Source organism: Phocoena phocoena, chromosome 11 (assembly GCF_963924675.1).
Source record: "Phocoena phocoena chromosome 11, mPhoPho1.1, whole genome shotgun sequence".
Classification (NCBI taxonomy): Eukaryota; Metazoa; Chordata; class Mammalia; order Artiodactyla; family Phocoenidae; genus Phocoena; species Phocoena phocoena.
Window position 1 is genome coordinate 72,139,779 of NC_089229.1, and position 24,471 is coordinate 72,164,249.

General features: G+C 38.6%; 1 protein-coding gene across 1 annotated transcript in view; it reads left to right on the forward strand.

Annotated features, from left to right (window-relative positions):
- The first annotated feature begins 462 nt into the window (after positions 1-462).
- The window catches only part of SLC2A13 (solute carrier family 2 member 13), a 426,062-nt gene continuing 402,053 nt past the window's right edge, over positions 463-24,471 (forward strand). Inside the window, exon 1 of the mRNA XM_065887651.1 lies at positions 463-1,012. Coding sequence (XP_065743723.1) covers positions 463-1,012 — 550 coding nt within the window. The remainder of the gene's footprint in view (positions 1,013-24,471) is intronic.

Genomic DNA, 24,471 nt, shown 5'->3' on the forward strand with positions numbered 1-24,471 from the left:
GGGCTTAAAGCTGTAAAGATGCGAGAGCCACGTAAGAAGGAGCCTAGGTCAGAGGTCGCGATCGACCTGGGGGTGGGTTTTAGGGATCGGGGCGGGCTCAGGTTGGCCCCGCCCGGGGAGGGGGCGGAGCGTCTCCGGCCAGGCCCTGCCGGCTGGGGCTGCACGTGACCCGCGGCCCCACCTCCCGCTCGCTCTGCAGCGCCAGCTCGGCAGGCGCGGGGCGTGAGTCTCGAGTGAGACCCGCCAGGCTCCAACTCCGTAGCGCCGGAGCTCGGCGGGCAGCAACTTTCTCCCCGGAGCGGCCGCGGCGGCGGCGGCTGCTGCTGCCGTGGCAGTCGGAGCGGGAGCCGGGAGGAGGAAGGCGGCGGCAGCGGTTCCTTGTGCCCGCTCGGGCTGTCTAGCCCTCCGAGACCGCCGGCCCGCGGAGCCTCGTCCCCCCGGGCAGCCCCGGGCCCCTGCCCTATGTCCCGCAAGGCAAGCGAGAATGTGGAGTACACGCTGCGGAGCCTGAGCAGCCTCATGGGCGAGCGGCGCAGGAAGCAGCAGGAGCCGGACGCGGCGAGCACGGCTGGAGAGCGCAGCCTCCTGGCGGCCGCCGAGTCCAGCGCCAGCCTGCAGGGCTCGGGCGGCGGCGGCGTCGGGGACCTGGAGCGCGCGGCGCGGAGGCAGTTCCAGCAGGACGAGACCCCCGCCTTCGTGTACGTGGTGGCAGTCTTCTCCGCGCTGGGCGGCTTCCTGTTCGGCTATGACACCGGGGTGGTGTCGGGGGCCATGCTGCTGCTCAAGCGGCAGCTCAGCCTGGACGCGCTGTGGCAGGAGCTGCTCGTGTCCAGCACGGTGGGGGCGGCCGCAGTCTCGGCGCTGGCTGGCGGGGCCCTCAACGGCGTCTTCGGCCGCCGCGCCGCCATCCTGCTGGCCAGTGCCCTCTTCACCGCCGGCTCCACGGTGCTGGCTGCGGCGAACAACAAGGAGACGCTGCTCGCCGGCCGCCTGGTTGTAGGGCTCGGCATCGGTGAGTTCCGGCTTGGCGAAGGGCGCGCGGGGGGCCCCTGGCGACACCGCCCTTGACCCTGGTCGCTGCGTTCCTTTTGCCCCTTCGGGGTCCCCGTCGGGTCTGGCCGCCTCCCGAGAATACTTCGCGTCTCTTGCTCCTGCTCCGAGAGCCCATCTGTTTGTTAGTCCGGCCTCGCAGGCTCCCCCTAGGGTGGGGGTGGGGGTTCGCTGTAGTCTCTCCGGAGCCCACGAGGAATCTTCGATTTCCCACAGACAAGTGAATCAGCGTGATTGTTGTCTCTCTGAGCCCTTCCGGGAGCCCCGCGTATCACCAGCGTTGTCCTTGATCCAGCCCTACCTGATGCCTATCTAGAGCTTAGGAAAGAGGGTCTCTTTACTTTTCAGCATTGTCTCACCTTGTTTCTCCATTGGTAGACCGTTTCCTTTCCTAGGATTCCAAACTCCGAACCCAGTCAGTCTTAAAAGTCACAGTAAGAGAATTTTTAAAGTTAATCAAGTCATCTGGACTCTATTTTTTGCTACTCCTCACTTTCCTTCTCTAGTCATTTATCTTTAGGGTGGAGTATTATTTTTTCTCCTCTCTTGCTGTTACTTTTTGTATTGCTCTTTGCTTTTCATTTTTTTCCCAAATGAATTCTTGCCTTTTCTGTTTCTCTGACTTTTTCCTTTAAATCTATATTCACCCATTCTCCTCTTTGTTTTGCCTCTCCTGCTTTCCTTTGGGTCATGTTCACTTCCTAAATTCATTTAGGAACTACTCGCCCTGTGGATAAATGCCTAGCAAGGTAGATGTTCGCAATTTACTTCCAAAATGAATGGATGTAGGTTCCCTTGGCATTGATTTTTCACCCTGGTTGCTGAGCAGGGGAGGTGCAGTTGGTAAGTTCTTGGCAGATGGAAGCTATTTGGAATGTGCTTAGTATTATTAGAAAACACTTTGGAGACAAAGTAGGGGGTTGAGACTTAAATCTCGCTAGTAGTTTTTCTAAGACGCGCCACTGATGCTTTTTTAATGTTGCCTTTCATAATTCAGTTATTTTGTTTCCTTTAGGGTGCTGTTAAAGTATTTCTTCCCTATGGCTAGGGATTGATGAAAGAGCCCTTTAGATCTTGGGCTCTTGATGATCTGTCCATTCACCACTTGTTTGACCTTTATGCTTTTTGCCTCTTCTCTGTAGGCTCTGGGGGAGAGAGCCCCATTTATGCAACTCCACATGTAGGAACCATGGGCCTAAAACCTAACTCACTGCACTTTTATGTCCAAAATCGGTTATTACTGACTTCCTTTTTGATTGTGTATCTCACTGTTAATTGGGAAGCAGGACAAGCCTCTCAGTAAAATGTTGAGTTGGTGCATTAAAGTCCAAAATGACCAAAAAGTACTGCTGAAATGAAACCTCTCTGTACAGGAACTACCTGTGCTTTCAGGATTATTTTCTCAGAATTCTCTGCCTGGGATATCAGACTACCTTTTTAGTTTCTTGGGACATTGAAATAATGTAATTTTAGGTAGCAAGATTTGTTCAGTAAGACAATCTTATTTGTGATTTTGGAATTCAATACTGTTTTGCAGAGATCTCTAAATGAAGTTTCCTAGTGTTTAGCTACGGCACATATTGGATATTTGGGTATTATGTTTACTTTTTTATCTGATAGGAAAATTAACCCGCTGTTGTGTGTAAGGGCCCTTTCCAGATGTTGTGAGCAGAACAGTGAGGAGCATTTATATTTCAGTAAGAGTGGCAGGGCAGGACTAAAGCAGCGTAGAACTTGCTAATCTCCATAAGAAAGGATCACAGGGAGGGCTGATGAATTAAAAGAGGGTACCATTACCCCCAACAGAGGAAAGCCTAAGCTCTTCCAGATGGAAATGGTATGTTGATGAGTAGTATTTTGACAGTAGAAGTAAGGAAAGGACCTTCTAAGCCAGGGAATGAGTAAAGAAAGGAAACCATAGGCCATACGTGGGGAACCAGGTGGATGCAGCCAAGAGGATGAAGCCGGAGGTTAGATTGGAAAGGTTGGTGTGCAAGAACTGCATCTGTGTCTGTGGCACCTGGGCTGCTTGCCTGATAGTGCAGCCAGTTGAGACATGGTCCTGATAAAAAATTAGTTAAATTTTTTTTAACTAACGGCGTGTCTCATTCCAGGGGGAGCACCCCTTAGACTGGAAGCCCTGATACAAAGTTTCGTAAAAAGCCCTCCTCACTTATACAGTGAAGAATGTTTTAAGGTCATAAACAGGTTTTCAAATAAACCATATTAAACATCACCACCTTTCAAATTAGGATCTATGTGATGCATGTAATTGTACACATAAAACCCTTAAAACTCACAAAGATTACTAACAATTCAAAAAAGAAGTCACAAATATTTTTAGCTACAAGGAAATGGGTCCTAACATGAACATCTTTTTAAGGATACAAATCAGTTTTGCTTGTTTAGTACACTAAATCTGAGTTTATTTCATTTTGTTTTAAGTAGTTAAATTTTATGTGTGGTCAGGAGTTTTTTTTGTTGTTGTTCTTTTGATATTTAGTAAATGTTGAAGAATAACAAAATGTGTCTTCTGGTATATTTTTCAGACAAGTTTGCAATGGTAATTTCTTACTTCCACAGATTTACCTGTGGTAAATATAAGGGCCGGGAGGACAGGGTTTTTTATTCATTTTGTTCACTAATGTACAGTACTCCCAGCCCGTAGGAGGCACTGGTTGTACTTGTTGAATAAATGAGTGAATGGTAAGCAGAAACATTAAAAAATTCTATTGCTGATAGGGTGTCGCTCTAAGTTAGGATTGTCATTATTTTTTTAAGGGTATTATGAAATATTTGAAAGGCCATCTAAGGGTTTTAGTTTGTAATGGTTTAATTACATCATTTATTTGTTTAAAAAATGCAAATTAAGCTTTATGTGAGTAGGCAGTAATTAGATAAAAATCCCACCCTGTAGGTGTTCATACTCTAATGGAACAGAAAGGCCAGCAACAAGCAATTAGGGACTTCCCTGGTGGCACAGTGGTTAAGAATCTGCCTGCCAGTGCAGGGGGCACTGGTTCTAGCCCTGGTCCGGGAAGATCCCACATGCCGCGGAGCAACTAAGCCCGTGCGCAACAACTACTGAGCCTACACTCTAGAGCCTGCGAGCCACAGTTACTGAGCCTGCGTGCTGCAACTACTGAAGCCCACGTGCCTAGAGCCCGTGCTCCGCAACAAGAGAAGCCACTGCAATGAGAAGCCCGTGCACCGCAACAAAGAGTAGCCCCCTGCTCACCGCAACTAGAGAAAGCCCATGTGTAGCACGAAGACCCAACGCAGCCAAAATAAATAAATATTTTTAAAAAGCAATTAAAATACAATAGAGGTTTCTCTAAGTGCCATGGGTAACACAGGATAATAGGCAATTGCATTTTTGGGGGGGAAGAAAATAGAGCACATAATTAAGCAGGTTTTGTAGAAACAGATATTTAAAATGGGGCTTGAAGGATGAGTAGGAGTTCAGCATATTTACAGAGAGCCATGAAAAGAAATATTATTTATTTAGTGCTTTAGTATAGACTAGGAACCCTGCTGTTACTTTATATAGGTTATCTTATTTAATCCTTTTAGCTCTAGAAACAGGTCTCCTATTGCTGGATGCATACCTCATAGATACTGTGGGTTTGGTTCTACACCACCGAAATAAAGTGACTATTGCAATAAAGTGAGTTACACAAACACCCAGTGCATAAAAAGTTATATTTACACTATACTGTAGTCTATTGTGTACAAATAGTATTACGTCTAAAAAAAATGTACGTACCTTAATTTAAAAATACTTCACTGCTAAAAATTGTTAACCATCGTGTGAGTCTTCAGCTAGTAATCTTTGCGGGTGGAGGGTCTTGCCTCCATATTGATGGCTACTGACTGATCACGGTGGTGGTTGCTGAAGCCTGGGTGACTGTGGCAATCTCTTAAAATAAGACAACACTGGTTTGCTGCATCAGTTGCATCAGTTGACTTTCTTTCACAAATGATTTCTCTGTAACATGCGATGCTGTTTGGATAGCATTTTACCTATAGTTAGAACTTCTTTCAAAATTGGAATCAATCCTCTCAAACACTGCCACTGATTTATCAACTAACTTTATGTATTGATAGTATTCTAAATCCGTTGCTGCCCCTTCAACAGTCTTCACAGCATCCTCACCAGGAGAGATTTCTTTTTGAGAAACCACTTTCTTTGCTTATCCGTAAGAAGCATCTCCTTATCCGTGAAAGTTTTATCGTGAGATTGCAGCAATTCATTCACATCTGCAGGCTCCACTTCTAATTCTGGTTCTCTTGCTGTTTCTACCACATCTGCAGTTACTTCCTCCACTGAAGTTTTGAACTCCTCAGTCAGAGTCATCATTAGAATCAGCTTCCTCCAAACTCTTGTTAATGTTGCAAAATAGACCTCTTACTATGAATCGCTGATGTTCTTAATGGCATCTGGAATGGTGAATCCTTCAGAAGGTTTTCAATTGACTTTGCGCGTATCCATCAGAAAAATCACTATATATGACAGCTATAGCCTTACATAGGTATTTCTTAAATAATAAGACTTGAAAGTCGAAATTACTCCTTGATCCATGAGCTGCAGAGTGGATATTATGTTAGCAGGCATCAAAACAACATCAATCTCATACATCTCCATCAGAACTCTTGGGTAACCAGGTGCATTGTCAATGAGCAGTAATATTTTGAAAGGAATCTTCTGAGCAGTAGGTCTCAATAGAGGGCTTCAAATATTCAGTAAACTGTGTTGTAAACAGACTTGCTGCCATCCAGGCTTTGTTCCATGCATAGAGCACAGACAGGGTAGATTTAGCCTAATTCTTAATGGCCCAGGGATTTTTATAATGGTAAATGAGCATTGGAGCCAGGCATTGACCTCTCTCTATCTATGGAAGTCCTAGAAGGGATCTTCTTCCAATATAAGTCTGTTTTGTCTGTGTTGAAAATCTGTTGTTTAGTTGTAGCCACCTTCATTAATTATCTTTACTAGATCTTCTTGGTAACTTGCTGCAGCTTCAGCATCAGCTCTTGCCGCTTCCCCGGTACTTTTATGTATGGAGTTCTTTCCTTAAACCTCATGAACCAACCTCTGCTAGCTTTAGACTTTTCTTTTGCAGCTTCCTCACCTCTCTTAGCCTTTATAGAATTGAAGAGAATTAGGCCCTTGCTCTGGACTAGGCTTTGGCTTAAGGAAATGTCATAGCTGGTTTGATCTTCTGTCAGACCACTATAACTTTCTCTGTATTAGTAATAGGGCTATTTTGCTTTCTTACATTTGTGTATTCGCTGGAGTAGTACTTGTAATTTCCTTCAACTTTGCCATCATCACAACTTGGCTTACTGGCGCAAGAGGCCTAGCTAGTGGCCTGTCTTGGCTTGAGACTTGCCTTCCTCATTGAGCTTAATCATTTCTAGCTTTTCATTTAAAGTGAGAGACCTGTGACTTTTTTCACTTTAACACTTAGAGACTGTTAAAAGTAGGGATATTAATTGGCTTAATTTAAATATTGTTGCCTCTCAGGGAAATAGGGAGGCCTGAGGACAGGGGGAGAGGGGCTGGGAAGCTGTTGGTTCCTGGAGCAGTCAGAACAAACAACATTTTTTGATTAAGTTCCCATCTTACATGGCTGCGGTTTGTGGTGCCCCAAAATAATTACATTAGTAACATCAAAGATCACTGATCACAGATCACCATAACAATTATAGTAATAATGAAAGAGCTTGAAATATTGTGAAAATTACTAAAATGTGACCCAGAGACATGAGCAAGTGAGCAAGTGCTCCTGGAAAAATGGTGCCAATAGACTTGCTCTCTGCGGGGTTGCCACAGACATTCAATCTGTAAAAAATGCAGTATCTTCAAAGCTCAATGAAACAAGGTATGCAATAAAACAAGGTGCAGCAGTTAAATGACAAGGTCACTGGTGTGAAATCAGAATTAAAAAAACAAAACCTCAGAGTCTTTTGCTCTTTGAATTATTGGGCATTTAAGTTAACAGCAAGAGTAAAGGCAGCAAAAAGTAAACGCAGTATATGAAGCAAAAAGTGACTGAAGGGTGGTGATGGGTCAGCCATGAAACTGGAATGATATTTTGCGGGGAGAGGTGTGGATTAGGCTGAATAGGGTTTATTTGGTCTTGCCTATGCGGGGACAGTCTTTGGAGATTTCAGTTGTAAACGATATGATCAGATTAAACATCCCTTGAATTTTTTTTTCCTTCTTCTTTGAACCATTTTACTTTTAAACTCTTACTTTCTTCAATCTTTTGTCAACCCCCCCTGCAAAAAAAAAAAAAAAATTCAGGAGGCTGCAAATAAGAAAATAGTTTATTTGGGGTCTTAAGAATTGTGATTCAGGAGATTAAGATTCAGGTAACCCTGAAAGAGTGTTCCAAGGAAGAGAAAGAGTCAGGTAAAGACAAAGTCACGAGGTTGCTAAAAGTTGCCTGGTAAGAATTGTAATTTTCTCTGATGCAAGCTGGAAAATATCTAAAGGAATCAGTTGTTTTAGAGTAGGGGTCCAATAAGTATCTTGAGTTTCTGGCAGGTGTTCTGGGTGACTTCAGGTCCAAAGGTCAGATTCCATACAGGCTGAGAAATGCACTTTCTTAATGGCCTCCCAGCTCCGTTTAAGAGAACTCTTTTAGCAGTACTGACTCCATTTTGATTTTCCTTTCACACCTTGCCTCTTTCAATTTTGTAGTATGAGAAATCCTTTGCCAAGGTGGTTACTACCAGGTGGCCAAAACATGTGGTCATGAACTACTGGAATAGGAAGAGTCAGTGTTCCCTTCAACAGAAATCTTTGAAAAATATAAAGATATCAAGCAGTAAAGTATAATTGTTCAATCTATAATTAGAATGTATAATTATATTAAATGAGTCATGTAACAGACGCATCAGAAACAGGGGGTGTTTGTTTTAGTTTAAAGGTTCAGTTTCCTTGACTAGTTACAATAAAATCAGCTTATTGAGTACCCATTTTGAAAATGGCATATTTCAGGTTTTGGTTTCACCAGAGGTTCCTTTGGTTCCTCCGGTCTCTTATCCTTGACTTGAGTCCTGGGACCAGACTTTTGCCATTGTTCCTGCCCTACTACTTCTGACACCAAGCTTTTTTTTTTTTTTTGTAACAGATCTATATTTATAATATCAAACAACTATATCAAATAGACATCAACAAAAAGTCTTACTTTTAGTCAGTAATTATTATTAATAAGAATAGTCAGGTTCTGATATTGGGTTAGAAAAAAAGATTGAGAGTATTTCACCTTATTCTCTCCGTAGTTTGTTTCACATATTCTCAGTGACCTGCATATAATGTCACATATACGAAATATATTCTTTTTTTTTAACATCTTTATTGGGGTATAATTGCTTTACAGTGGTGTGTTAGTTTCTGCTTTATAACAAAGTGAATCAGTTATACATATACATATGTTCCCATATCGCTTCCCTCTTGCGCCTCCCTCCCTCCCACCCTCCCTATCCCACCCCTCCAGGCAGTCACAAAGCACCAGGCCGATCTCCCTGTGCTATGCGGCTGCTTCCCACTAGCTATCTACCTTACGTTTGTTAGTGTATGTATGTCCATGCCTCTCTCTCGTCCTGTCACAGCTCACCCTTACCCCTCCCCATATCCTCAAGTTCGTTCTCCAGTAGGTCTGTGTCTTTATAACTGTCTTACCCCTAGGTTCTTCATGACATTTTTTTTTCTTAAATTCCATATATATGAGTTAGCATACGGTATTTGTCTTTCTCTTTCTGACTTACTTCACTCTGTATGACAGAATCTAGGTCTATCCACCTCATTACAAATAGCTCAATTTTGTTTCTTTTTATGGCTGAGTAATATTCCATTGTATATATGTGCCACATCTTCTTTATCCATTCATCCGATGATGGGCACTTAGGTTGTTTCCATCTCCGGGCTATTGTAAATAGAGGTGCAGTGAACATTTTGGTACATGACTCTTTTTGAATTTTGGTTTTCTCAGGGTATATGCCCAGTAGTGGGATTGCTGGGTCATATGGTAGTTCTATTTGTAGCTTTTTAAGGAACCTCCATACTGTTCTCCATAGTGGCTGAACCAATTCACATTCCCACCAGCAGTGCAAGAGTGTTCCCTTTTCTCCACACCCTCTCCAGCATTTATTGTTTCTAGATTTTTTGAAGATGGCCATTCTGACTGGTGTGAGATGCTATCTCATTGTGGTTTTGATTTTCATTTCTCTAATGATTAATGATGTTGAGCATTCTTTCATGTGTTTGTTGGCAGTCTATATATCTTCTTTGGAGAAATGTCTATTTAGGTCTTCTGCCCATTTTTGGATTGGGTTATTTGTTTTTTTTGTTATTGAGCTGCATGAGCTGCTTGTAAATTTTGGAAATTAATCCTTTGTCAGTTGCTTCATTTGCAAATATTTTCTCCCATTCTGAGGGTTGTCTTTTGGTCTTGTTTATGGTTTCCTTTGCGGTGCAAAAGCTTTGACGTTTCATTTGGTCCCATTTCTTTATTTTTGTTTTTATTTCCATTTCTCTAGGAGGTGGGTCAAAAAGGACCTTGCTGTGATTTATGTCATAGAGTGTTCTGCCTATGTTTTCCTCTAAGAGTTTGATAGTTTCTGGCCTTACATTTAGGTCTTTAATCCATTTTGAGCTTATTTTTGTGTATGGTATTAGGGAGTGATCTAATCTCATACTTTTACATGTACCTGTCCAGTTTTCCCAGCACCACATATTGAAGAGGCTGTCCTTTCTCCACTGTACATTCCTGCCACCTTTATCAAAGATAAGGTATCCATATGTGCGTGGGTTTATCTCTGGGCTTTCTATCCTGTTCCATTGATCTATCTTTTTGTTTTTGTGCCAGTACCATACTGTCTTGATTACTGTAGCTTTGTAGTATAGTCTGAAGTCAGGGAGCCTGATTCCTCCAGCTCCGTTTTTTGTTCTCAAGATTGCTGTGGCTATTCGGGATCTTTTGTGTTTCCATACAAATTGTGAAATTTTTTGTTCTAGTTCTGTGAAAAATGCCAGTGGTGGTTTGATAGGGATTGCATTGAATCTGTAGATTGCTTTGGGTAGTAGAGTCATTTTCACAATGTTGATTCTTCCCATCCAAGAACATGGTATATCTCTCCATCTATTTGTATCATCTTTAATTTCTTTCATCAGTGTCTTATAATTTTCTGCATACAGGTCTTTCGTCTCCTTAGGTAGGTTTATTCCTAGATATTTTATTCTTTTTGTTGCAATGGTAAATGGGAGTGTTTTCTTGATTTCACTTTCAGATTTTTCATCATTAGTATATAGGAATGCCAGAGATTTCTGTGCATTAATTCTGTATCCTGCTACTTTACCAAATTCATTGATTAGCTCTAGTAGTTTTCTGGTAGCATCTTTAGGATTCTCTATGTATAGTATCATGTCATCTGCAAACAGTGACAGCTTTACTTCTTCTTTTCCGATTTGGATTCCTTTTCTTTTCTTTTCTTCTCTGATTGCTGTGGCTAAAACTTCCAAAACTATGTTGAATAAGAGTGGTGAGAGTGGGCAACCTTGTCTTGTTCCTGATCTTAGTGGAAATGGTTTCAGTTTTTCACCATTGAGGATGATGTTGGCTGTGGGCTTGTCATATATGGCCTTTATTATGTTGAGGAAAGTTCCCTCTATGCCTACTTTCTGCAGGGTTTTTATCATAAATGGGTGTTGAATTTTGTCAAAAGCATTCTCTGCATCTATTGAGTTGATCATATGGTTTTTCTCCTTCAATATGTTAATATGGTTTATCACATTGATAGATTTGCTTATATTGAAGAATCCTTGCATTCCTGGAATAAACCCCACTTGATCATGGTGTATGATCCTTTTAATGTGCTGTTGGATTCTGTTTGCTAGTATTTTGTTGAGGATTTTTGCATCTATGTTCATCAGTGATATTGGCCTGTAGTTTTCTTTCTTTGTGACATCCTTGTCTGGTTTTGGTATCAAGGTGATCCTGGCCTCATAGAAGGAATTTGGGAGTGTTCCTCCCTCTGCTATATTTTGGAAGAGTTTGAGAAGGATAGGTGTTAGCTCTTCTCTAAATGTTTGATAGAATTCACTTGTGAAGCCATCTGGTCCTGGGTTTTTGTTTGTTGGAAGATTTTTAGTCACAGTTTCAATTTCAGTGCTTGTGATTGGTCTGTTCATATTTTCTATTTGTTCCTGATTCAGTCTTGGCAGGTTGTGCATTTCTAAGAATTTGTCCATTTCTTCCAGATTGTCCATTTTATTGGTATAGAGTTGCTTGTAGTAATCTCTCATGATCTTTTTTATTTCTGCAGTGTCAGTTGTTACTTCTTTTTCATTTCTAATTCTATTGATTTGAGTCTTCTCCCCTTTTTTCTTGATGAGTCTGGCTAATGATTTATCTATTTTGTTTATCTTCTCAAAGATCCAGCTTTTAGTTTTATTGATCTTTGCTATCGTTTCCTTCATTTCTTTTTCATTTATTTCTGATCTGATTTTTATGATTTCTTTCCTTCTGCTAACTTTGGGGTTTTTTGTTCTTCTTTCTCTAATTGCTTGAGGTGCAAGGTTAGGTTGTTTATTCGAGATGTTTCCTGCTTCTTAAGGTGGGCTTGTATTGCTATAAACTTCCCCCTTAGAACTGCTTTTGCTGCATCCCATAGGTTTTGGGTCGTTGTGTCTCCATTGTCATTTGTTTCTAGGTATTTTTTGATTTCCTCTTTGATTTCTTCAGTGATCACTTCATTATTAAGTAGTGTATTGTTTAGCCTCCATGTGTTGGTATTTTTTACAGATCTTTTCCTGTAATTGATATCTAGTCTCATGGCGTTGTGGTCGGAAAAGATACTTGATACAATTTCAGTTTTAAATTTACCAAGGCTTGATTTGTGACCCAAGGTATGATCTATCCTGGAGAATGTTCCATGAGCACTTTAGAAAAATGTGTATTCTGTTGTTTTTGAATGGAATGTCCTATAAATATCAATTAAGTCCATTTTGTTTAATGTATCATTTAAAGCTTGTGTTTCCTTATTTATTTTCATTTTGGGTGATCTGTCCATTGGTGAAAGTGGGGTGTAAAAGTCCCGTACTATGAATGTGTTACTGTCGATTTCCCCTTTTATGGCTGTTAGTATTTGCCTTATGTATTGAGGTGCTCCTATGTTGGGTGCATAAATATTTACAATTGTTATATCTTCTTCTTGGATCGATCCCTTGATCATTATGTAGTGTCTTTCTTTGTCTCTTTTTTTTTTTCTTTTTTTTTTGTCTCTTGTAATAGTCTTTATTTTAAAGTCTATTTTGTCTGATATGAGAATTGCTACTCCAGCTTTCTTTTGGTTTCCATTTGCATGGAATATCTTTTTCCATCCCCTTACTTTCAGTCTGTATGTGTCTCTAGGTCTGAAGTGGGTCTCTTGTAGACAGACACCAAGCTTTTTAAACCTGAAGACTCTAATTTCAAATAGGACACAAATTTGCAAACTCAGAATTTATTATGTTCTATAGAGAATCTTATTTTCATGTCTTTTACACAGTTACATTTTGTAAGTGTTTAGCAATATTGTACCTACAATCAAAGTTTTTAAGTGTGGTTAGGTAGAAAAGGATTGAAGGAGTGTGAATTTGCATGTTTTGCTTCATTTGATTTTTGTCTGGGACCTTGTGTCTCTCGTGCATAACACACACACAAGGTTGTTGTGACAGGGCAGAGTATAAGAATGCTATACTGTTATCATTGTTAGCATGTCCATAGCCAAAAAGCACATAATGTAATTTCGACCTTTTTCCATAGTGTTGGCATTTACTGCTCATTGTAAGTGGTGATTTAGCACCTGTGTAGGGCATAGTAAAAAGGGTCTAAATTCAGATATTTACCAGTATCCAAAACGTTTACTGAGAATTGACTTGTTAATTTATACAGCACTGGGTTTGCTGAATTAATCTTAGATTTACACCAGTGTCTCCTCTGTCGGCCTCTGTTCCGGTACTCCCTCTACTGGAACACAGTTTGTAGCTGCTTATTGCAGCTTTTAATTGGTATGTTATGGCCTGTTGAGTAATAGTTTTCAAAAATATATCAGTTTTATTCAAACAGCACTTTGAATTTTTATCCTTTAATGCAAAGCAAATGTAAAATCTTGTCTGATCAGAAAGTCATACTTTCTCAATAATCTCAATACTGAGATTAATATCAATAAATAATTTCATTTAAGGTAATCATAGAATCAGACAGATTTTTAAATAGTTAATCAGCTAGTGCTGATTTTTTTCTTTTTGCGACCAGGTTTGTTCCCTTCCCCACCCCCCATAATTTCTTTCAGTTTTATCTTTTATTGTTTGTTATCTGAATAATTATTTTCTTAACATCTTTATTGGAGTATAGTTGCTTTACAATGCTGTTAGTTTCTGCTGTATAACAATCAGCTATATGTATACATATATCCCCATATCCCCTCCATCATGCATCTCCCTCCCACCCTCCCTATCCCACCCCTCTAGGTGGTCACAGAGCACTGAGTTGATCTCCCTGTGTGATGCAGCTGCTTCCCACTAGCTACCTATATTACATTTGGTAATGTATATGTCAATGCTACTCTCTCACTTTGTCTCAGCTTACCCTTACCCCTCCCTGTGTCCTCAAGTCCATTCTCTATGTCTGCGTCTTTATTCCTGTCCTGCCTCTAAGTTCTTCAGAACCAATTATTTTTTTTAGATTCCATATATATATGTTAGCATATGGTATTTGTTTTTCTCTTTCTGACTTCACTCTGTATGACAGTCTCTAGGTCCATCCACCTCACTACAAAGAACTCAATTTCATTTCTTTTTATGGCTGAGTAATATTCCATTGTATTTATGTGCCACCTAAGTGTCCATCGACAGATGAATGGATAAAGAAGATGTGGCACAGTTTTATCTTCTTTTAAAGCTGGACTTCTGTATTGGATTTATGCTCTTTACTGGTAATATTTTACATAAAGTAAAACTTGTTTGACTTCTTTGACTTTGTTTCCTTGTTTCATACACGTTAATAGTTTGTGTGCACTGCCCCACCCCGCTACCTCCACACTTTTATATCTGGTGGCATTGACATTGTAGAGTTATAGTGAGAGTTATGACCTAATTATGTTTGCCTAGTAGTATTGCATTGTGCTCCTTGAGTGAGTTGTCAGTGAGATGACGTAAGTGTTAACGTGAGTTCTATGAAGTTGTTCATGTGACTTCTTTATAAAACATTTCTCTTTTTCATCCATCCATACTTCTCTCTTCTGTGTCTTAAGCTCAAAGTAAGAACACAGTCTGAGTTGACTGATTCACACTAATGTCTTTGGCTTTAACACCTCTAATGATGTAGAACCTGCTGGTAGATCTCAAATAGCAAGCAGTCTTTACCATTTTTACTCAAAAGCACATAAAGCTATTTTTCTTTTTTCTTCCTGATTGAACTTGGTTCCTTTATACATCCTTCCCATCCTTCCTGTCTATAACTCTTTTCATTTTCTTACCTTTGTCTTTCCTTTGACCTTCAGAGTAAAGAGTAAGCAACACTTCTATAGAGAAAACTTTCATTGGAGAAAATATGTACTCAGAAGAAAACCCCAAAACATTTTCTATATTTAAACTTTAACTTCCTTGGATGTATAGAGAAGAAAATAGCCAAGTTTTACAGATACTTCTAGGCTCAAGTTGGGAGAGAGTACTGCATGCTTCATATTTAGGCCTTTTATTAAATATTAGCACCATTGTTTGGAATGATGTGGTCTGGAATATGTTTTAAAAGCCACACAGCAGAAGCCTCATTTCACAACAAGGCTGAGCGGTGTGATGGGGTCCCCAGTGCCACAGTGCACAGTGGCATCATGGTGGCACCAGCATCCTTCTGTACTGATTTCAGCATCTCCCTGCTCTGTGCCAGGGGGAGTCTCCCCAGTCGCTTCAAGGCAGAATGTGAATTGGCAATCGATTTAGCGACCAGAGCCCTGGAAGTGATACCTAACATTTATTCAGTGCTTACTCTGTGCCAGACAGTCTTCTAAACATTTTGCTTATATTCCCATAATTTTCATAATAACCCAGTGAGGTAATGCTATTACAGGCATACCTCATTTTATTGTGCCTCACAGATAATTGTGCTTTTTACAAATTGAAGGTTTGTGGCAATCCTGCATTGAGCAAGTCTGTCAGCACCATTTCTCCAAGAGCTTGCTCACTTCATGTCCCTGTGTCACATTTTGGTAATTGTTGCAATATTTCAAACTTAAAAATTTTTATTATATTTGTTATGATGATTTGTGATCAGTGATCTCTGTTACCATTGCAAAAGATTACGACTTGTTGGAGGCTCAGATGATGGTCAGTATTTTTAGCAATAAAGTGTTTTTTACTTAAAGTAGTACATTGAGTTTTTAGACTTACTGCTGCTTTGCTGTTGTGCAATATTTGCTTTGTGGTGGTCTGGAACTGAACCTGCAACGTCTTGGGGGTATGCCTGTATCTTTTTTTAAAGAAGAGGATATTTAGGTGAAAAGAGATGACGTAACTTTCTCATGGTCACAAAGCTCCTGAGTGGTGGAGCCAGAGATCGCTCCCAAGAGGTCTGGCTTCAGAGTCTGTCCGTGCTCAGCTGTTTTGTAACTCTGTCGCTTCTCCCTGAAAATAGCATAACTGTTTTTTTACCATGATATATTATTGTGAGAGTTAATTTTAAAATATAAAAATTTTAAATGAGTTTTTCAAGAACATGGCCACGGCATGTCAAGGAATGACAATGAGAAAAGCAAAGCTTAGAGGTTAGAACATCTCTTCCCTTTGCTCAGAGCTTGTGAACAGGGATGCCTATAATCAGAGCTGCTGTGTTACACAACTCCAGGGGGCTCATGCACACTGTATTCACCCTTGAGGGGGTATATTCACATGGGATATAGTGAAAGTGGGGCCTCCTGGAGTTGGACAGCACAGAGGTATTGCCTATGATACAGCAACTAAAATTAAAAACTGCTGCTTTTCCCTTTAAGTTCCTGTTGTTCTCTCTGTTTAGAATGAGCTTTTCCATAACATTCTCTCTACCCCTTGTCCCAAAGCTATTTACTGAGTGATGACTTTGTTGGGTGTTGGAGAGAGAAAGATAAAACTAGTCCCTGTTCTTCAGACACCTAAGTCTAGTTGGGGAGAGACAAACATGAGAGCACAGTACCAGGTTCTTAATCCTACAATAGAAGTATCTATAGGATGTTTACTCATCCTTCCAGGTTCGGCTCTATCGTGAAAGCTTTCTCAGTTGGCTTCTGCTAAACATTGGCACTTTCTCTGAAGCAACTCATGGCCTTTAACTGTGCTATTCCTTACAATATATATATCTTTTTGGCTGTGACTCATCTCCCCTGGTAGAACAGAAACTCATGGGGTTAGGTAATTAGGTATTAATAGTATTTGTGTCTTTTACTGCGCTGAGTTACACACTGTTTATATATTAGGCTCTTAAATATGTAGCAAACTAATGAGTACATAAAAGGAATACCCAAAAGAACATTGCTGTAGTTGAACACTAGAAGGCTCAGGTACATACTTAATTGCTGCACTGTTAATTCAGAAATGGGACTAACTGGTGGTGAAGCTTGAGCCCTCTGGATTCACACTGCCTGGGCTCACACCCTGGCTGGCCACTTACTACCTGGGTGATTATGTCAAGTCTTATGCTTCAGTTTCCTCATCTGTAGAATGGCGATAAGACCTGCCTCCTAGGGTAGTTAAGAGGATTAAATGAGTTCATATTTATAAAAGTGCTTTTAAAGTGCCTGGCAAAGTAAAGCATCAGTGTTTGTTAAACATTCACACATAAGATGTGTAACCTTGGGCATTTACCACTGTGTGCCTCAATTTCCATGTCTGTAAAATGAGTGTTATGATAGCGCTTAGAAAATAGCATTGTTGTAGAAATTAAATGAGCTAATTCATGTAAAACTATCTGGCTATCAATAAATGGTAGTTCTTGATCATTGCTTTAACACCTTTTGCAATCAATGGAATTAAATTATCCTTAGATTTTTATGTTTGTCATAACTAGTAACAGATGAGTAAAAATTCCATAATATAAATCGAACAGTCAAACTTGAAAGAATGAGTAGTTTAAAAGCGGGGCAGTATTCTTTCTTTCAAGTGTTCAGTTATACTATGTAAAATTTATTTTCCAGCAAGACAGATGAAGTTTTGAACTGGGTCTTGAAGAAAGTTATAAAAATTAGTTATCTGAGAGAAGGGTACACTTCTGGTGGGGGAAGGGGGCAGTGATAAATGTAAAGCATTGAGGAAAGTAGGCAGCTTTTCTTGGCTAGGTGGAGGGGTTGAATAAGAAAGTAAAAACGTGAACCTGTTTGTTAGAGCTAGTAGTAAGGAACCAGTTGGAGCTATGATATTAGCTCTATCTTGTAATGTAGTATTTTATATGCCTGCTTACAGACAAAATAGTTTAGTTCTCAGTGGAAAAGATATGTCTGCCTTTTTAGAGGCAAAGAATGAATAGTGTTAGTAAAACTTGAAAAATAATAGTTTTGGAATAAAAAATTTTAGTAATGGAAACTTTCATATAAAACTTCATTATCATGTTTTTGGGCCTAGTTTATAACTCCATGTCAGGAACTCATTGTGTACAACATAGCAAGAAAATTGGAAACGAAAATCCTGTGCATAGTTTTTTTAAGGACTAAACATTAACCATTTAATGTTTGCTTAGCAACTGCTTGTAGTTTTGAAAGAAAAATAACAGTGACTGAAAATAAGTTGCAACCATGTCTAACAGTAGATTTCAAAGATTCTTGAAATATAGTCATTATTAGAAATTAACATCAACATAAAATTTGAAGCAGTACTGCTGTGTCTACCTAATTCTAATGTTTACTAGAAAATCGTAAAGAAAATGGCTTCTAGAACTCCTCTCTCCACTATTTTTGGGTGCATAAGTATAGTCAGTGTAATGTGGCCCTCCGTGATTTTGTAGATAGGATAGTATGTGTATCTGGACTATCTCAGAAGCCATGCAGGGCCCCTCCTGCCCACCTGGCAGTGAAGTTGGTGAGGCCGGAAAATGTACAAAAAACACACAAAGCCAAAAACTATTCAAGTTCTTGGTCATGTCTCTTGAAAGCAAGCTTGTTTCTTATAAAATTCTTATAAAATCTTACAAAATCTTTCATTATATTCTTATAAAATCTTATAATTCTTTCATTATAAAAATTCTTATAAAATCTTTCATTATATTCATTCCTATGTTAGGAAAATATTTAGAATTTTTAAGAGTTTACTATTCCTTCCTCTACTTGTTTGTCCTTTTTAAATGATTTTTTAAGTTAAAATTCATCCAGTACTGCAAAGAACATAGAATTCTAACAGTTTGTCATTTTTCCTTGAATACCCTTTATCTGTGAAAATTCGTAATCTTCGTTGCTTGGGATATGATGCTTACTTAAAGGTAGCTTAATAGAGGTATTGTAAAAAGTCAAAATATGGTAGGTCCTAAAACAGAGCCTATTCTTTATGCCTATGTGTGTATGTTTTTTATGTGCATTTACTCATTAACCAAGAAGGTTAGTACTTTCCTTAGTTTAAGAGTGAATTAAAGGAGTGCAAAGAGGTTAGGTAAATTAGTACTGTTAGTGACAGTGCTGAGATTCAAATCCAGGTTTCTGATCAAGAACCAATGTGTGCCTTACCTCTCCACTATGTGATAAATGCAGTTTTTGATTGTGAAAGCTGAGTATAGTTATAATGATATTTCCTAGGTTAGTACATGTATGTATACATATATGTGTGTATAAAATATATAATATATATGTTTTATGTGGTATAATAATATATTATTAAAAACAGAAAAGAGGTGAACAGAACAGAATAAAAACTTCAGCATTAGATCCAACTATTTGTAAGAGTTTCATATTGAACCAGTCAGATAAGATAATAGGGAAAAGACAAATATTAAAAACAACTGAGAAAAAAAACAGTATGAAGAAAAATAATGTAAATGCAACTTGATCTCATATTCTCATTAATACCATATTGGTTTAAGAATATAAGTTAAAAAAAATAGGAACATTAACAAATTAGAGAATAAAAATCATCTGATCATCTCAATAGATGCAGAAAAAGCTTTTGACAAAATTCATTCATTTATGATAAAAACTCTCCACAAAGTGGGTATAGAGGGAACATACTTCAACATAATAAAGGCCATATATGACAAACCCACAGCTAACATCATACTCAACAGTGAAAAGCTGAAAGCATTTCCTCTAAGATCAGGAATGAGACAAGGATGCCCACTCTCACCACTTTTATTCAATATAGTATTGGAAGTCCTAGCCACAGCAATCGGACAAGAAAGAAATAAAAGAAATCCAAATTGGAAAAGAAGTAAAACTATTACTGTTTGCAGACGGCATGTTACTATACAAAGAAAGTCCTAAAGATGCCACCAAAAAACTAGTAATGGCTCATCAACGAATTCAGTAAAGTTGAAGGCTACAAGATTATACAGAAATCTGTTGCTTTTCTATACACTAATAATGAACTAACAGAAAGAGAGATTAAGAAAACAATTCCATTTAGCATCACATCAAAAAGAAAATACCTAGGAAGTCTAAGGAGGTGAAAGACACATACTCAGAAAACTATAAGACACTGATGAAAGAAATTGAAGATGACACAAACAGATGGAAAGATATAATGTATTTAAAAGAATTAATATTGTTAAAATGACCATGCTACCCAAGGATATCTACAGATACATTTCAACCCCTATCAAAATACCAATGGCATTTTTCACAGAACTAGAACAAATAATTTTAAAATTTGTATGGAAACACAAAAGACTCTGAATACCCAAAGCAATCTTGAGGAAAAAAACAGAGCTGGAGGTATTGTGCTGCCTGACCTCAGACTGTACTATGAAGCTACAGTCATCAAAACTGTCCAGAACTGGCACAGAAACAGGCACGTAGATCAATGGAACAGAATAAAGAACCAAGAAATAAACCTACACACTTGTGTTTAGTTAATCTATGACAAAGGAGGCAAGAAAACAGTCTCTTGAGAAAAGACCATCTCTTCAATAAGTGGTGTTGGGAAAACTGGATAGCTACATGTAAAAGAATGAAATTAGAACATTTTCTCACACCATGTACAAAAATAAACTTGAAATGGATTAAAGGCCTAAATGTAAGACCAGAAACCATAAAACTAGAAGAAAATATAGGCAGAACACTCTTTGACATGAATCATACCAGTGTTTTTTTGTATTTGTCTCCTAAGGCAAAGGAAATAAAAGCAAAAATAAAGTAATGAAACCTAATTAAACTTAAAATCTTTTGAACAGCAAAGGAAACCATCAACAAAACAGACAACATACTGAATGGGAGAAATTATTTGCAAATGATATGACCGAGAAGGGGTTAGTATTCCAAAATACATAAACAGCTCCTACAACTCAATATCAAAAAAAAAAAAACCCAATTAAAAATGGGCAGAAGACCTGAATAGACCTTTTTCCAAAGAAGACATACAGATGGCAAACAGGCACGTGGAAAGATGCTCAACATCACTAATCATCAGAGAAATGCAAATCAAAACCACAATGAGTTATCACCCACACCTGTCAGGATGGCTATCATCAAAAAGACCACAAATTACAAAAGTTGGCAAGGATGTGGAGAAAAGGGAACCCTTGTATACTGTTGGTGCAAATGTAAATTGGTGCAGTCACTATGGAAAACAGTATGGAGAGTCATTTAAAAACTAAAAATAGGACTTTCATATGATCCAGCAGTTTCACTCCTGGGTGTATATCTGAAGAAAATGAAAACACTAGTTCGAAAAGATGCATGTACCTCAATGTTCATAGCAGCATTATTTATAATAGCCAGTATATGGAAGTATTCTAAGTGTTCATTGACAGCTGAGTGTATAAAGAAGATGTGATATATATGTACAATGGGATACTACTCAGCCATAAGAAAGAATGAAATTTTGCCATTTGCAACAACATGTATGGACCTGAAGGGTATTATGCTTAGTGAAATAAATCAGGCAAAGATAAATACTGTATGTCATCACTTATTGGTAGAATCTAAGAAATAAGTGAATATAACAAAATAGAAACAGACTCACAGATATAGAGATCAAACTAGTGGTTACCTGTAGGGAGAGAGAAGCTGGGAGGGGGCAAGATCGCATTAAGAGGATTCTTAATTAAGAGGGGATTAAGAGGTTCAAACCACTATCTATAAAATAAGCTACAAGGATATATTGTACATTACAGGGAATTTAGCCAATATTTCATAATAACTCCAAATGGAGTATAATCTAAAAAAATTTTGAATCACTGTGTTGTACACCTGAAATAATAATTGTAAATCAACTATACCTCAATAAAAAAAAGTGTTAAAATAAATGTCATCAAAATTAAAAAAACAGGAATGGAGTGATTTTCTTTTATCTGTGTCAGTGACATCGTTCTTTATATTATAATTTTTAAAACCTCCAGTCAGGTTTTAAAAGCAAATGACAGATTGGAAAAATATTGTGGTACATTTATTTACCTAAAACTAAATATATTTATGCTCAAAGCATATTAAGTAGACTATTCACAGCAAGAGAAAATGTAATTAGCGAATAAACTCTTGGGAAAGTGTTAAACCTTGTTAAAAATTAGAAGTGAAAGTTAAGATAACATTGTACTTAGTAAATTAGCAAATTAGAAAACACTCAGGGTTGTACCCTAGGAAGAGATTTTTCTGCTTTAAAATATATTGGGATAATTTTCTTTAGAGAATATTCTAGATAATAGCCAGGCATATTTGTCATGTTTCATGCATTAATTCTTTTGTTCATGAATTCAACAAACCTATTTTGAATTACTCATATATTTTAGATACCAATGTAAATACTTGGAATGTGGAAGTTAATCCAGTGAGGTGTATGCTCTTGGGGTTCACTTTGATCAGATATTCTTTGATCTGGAAATTTCACTTTAGAGATTACAGTATAAAGAAATAAAAGAACTCATTTTGCATAAAGATATTTATAGATGTATACAATGCAATTTTTTAAAAACTTGGGAAATCTCCAAGTGCCTAGTGACTGGGAAATGATTATGTAGACCATGGTATAAAGAGGAACTTTGCATTACTGTTAAAATGAAAACGCGGACCTGAGATATATATAAATCCACAAATAAATCCAAAGAATAGAACCTAGTTGTGCGGATACACTGGTTACAGTTATCTAAAAAGTTATGGCTGGACATAGAGTTTGGAAGAAGGCATAAAATTGTATATATAATTTACCTATGACAAAATGGACTTTATATTTCATTTTTTTACTATTTCCTTTATATTTGTCATGATAACTGTACATGGATTTCAGATTTTTGTTTTAAAATACAGACACATATATAACAAGACTCCAGCAATAGAATATTTTTACAAATGAAATTTAACCTTTATTTTATAGAATGACCTTTTTAAGAAATGATGACAAAAATATAAAGACTAATCATATGAAAGTTGCATGGTTGTATTTTTTTCTCCCAATTTTTAACTCACTGCATAAATTAGCAAGACCTCATGATGTATCATGCACATTTTTTTAATCTTTTTTTTTTTTAATGAATCCCAGGAAAGAATCTTGCTTACTTTATCACTATGAAAAATAGAAACAATAAGAATGATGGTGTCCATCCCCAAACTCCCTCATCTCCTTCATGTTTCTTCAGATGTCACTGCCTACACTGTCCAGAGGTTCTGTCTTCCACTGTTCTTGCTCCTGGCCAAAGCCAGCCCCTCTACTTGTGTCTGAGAGCTCATCCCTTCTCTCCTATTCAAAGCTATCATTCCAGCTGTTTCCCCCTTTCTTTTATAAATTTCTCTTTCTTCTGGATCATTTCCATAAGCATGCTGTTATTTTTGCCATCTGAAAAAAAAAAAAAAAACTTTCTACCTCACTTAATCTTTCAGTTACTATCACATTTATCTCCTTTTTTTACACAAAACAGTTGCCTATGGCATTCCTTCTCTTCAGTTCCTCTCTTTCCATTTTTTTGTTACCCCCTTCCCAGGCAGGATTTTGCCCTTACAATTCTACCAACGTTGCTCTTGTCAAGATTCCATGCCCTCTGTGTTGCTCAGTCCAAGGACAGTTTTCAGTCCTCATCCTGTTTGACCAGTCAAAGGCATTTGACACAGGAAATCATGACTTTGTGAAGTACTTTCGTTGGCTTCTTGGACACCACACTGTCCTGGATTTTCCTTAGGCTGTTCATTCTCAATGGGCTTTGCAGGTTCTTCCTCATCTCCCACACCTCTTTAACTTTGGCAAGCCCCAGGGATCACTCCTTGGAGCTCTCCTCCTCTGCGTTTGCATTCACACTGTGGGTGATCAGATCATCTCATTGGGATGCCTTCTGTGTGCTGACAATTCCCAAATCTAGATCTCAGCCCAGACCTCTCTCCAGATCTCTAGACTCCTGTCCACAGCTTCTCACCCAGGTTCCTGCTTTGCCCACCATCTTCCACATACCAGGTAAGGGCATCCTTCCTGGTGTTTGGGTCAAAAGCCTTGGAGTTGTCCTTAACTCTCATGCCCTACATTCAATCTGCCAGGAAATCCTCTGAATCTATATTCTTATGAGTATATAACTGTAATTAGCTTTTAATTATATCTAGACTCTGTTTCTCATCACTTCCACTGCTATTCACCCTGATCCAAAATGCCATCTCTCACTTGGAGCATTGCAGACTCTCCTAATACTTCACTTTGTCTTTTTCTTGACCCTTTTGCTACCTTTTCTCCACATGACAGCCAGAATGATTCTTACGTAAATAGGATTATGCCAGTTCACTACTACTCATAGTGCTGCCCTTAGTAGCTCCCCATCTCACTCAGAGTAAAAGCCAGAGGTCTGCAGTGCTGTAGTATTCTTGCCTTTCCCCTCTCCTCCTGTGATCTTACTTATCCTTCTCCCTCCTCCTGCTGCAGCCACCCTGGCCTCTAGGAACAAACAAGTCATCCTCCCAGGCCTTTGCAAGGGCTGTTTCCTCTGCTAAGAAAGCACTCTCCAGATATCCACTTCAGTCCCTCATCTTTGCATTTCCTAAAATGTCTCTTAGTGAGTTCTTCCTTAATTTCTCTGCTTAAAAGTTTCAGCCCCTCCCACTGGCATTCTCTATTCTCTTTTTAAAAATTTCTTATTTTCTTGCTCTATTTTTTCACCCTGTTTTATTTTTCTCTATGATACTTTTCACTAACTGATATTTATGTTACATATTCTTTCCCTCCACTAGAATGTAATCCTCATGAAGGCAGGTTTTTATTTTTCTGTTTTGTTTACTCCTGTTCCATGAGTACATAGT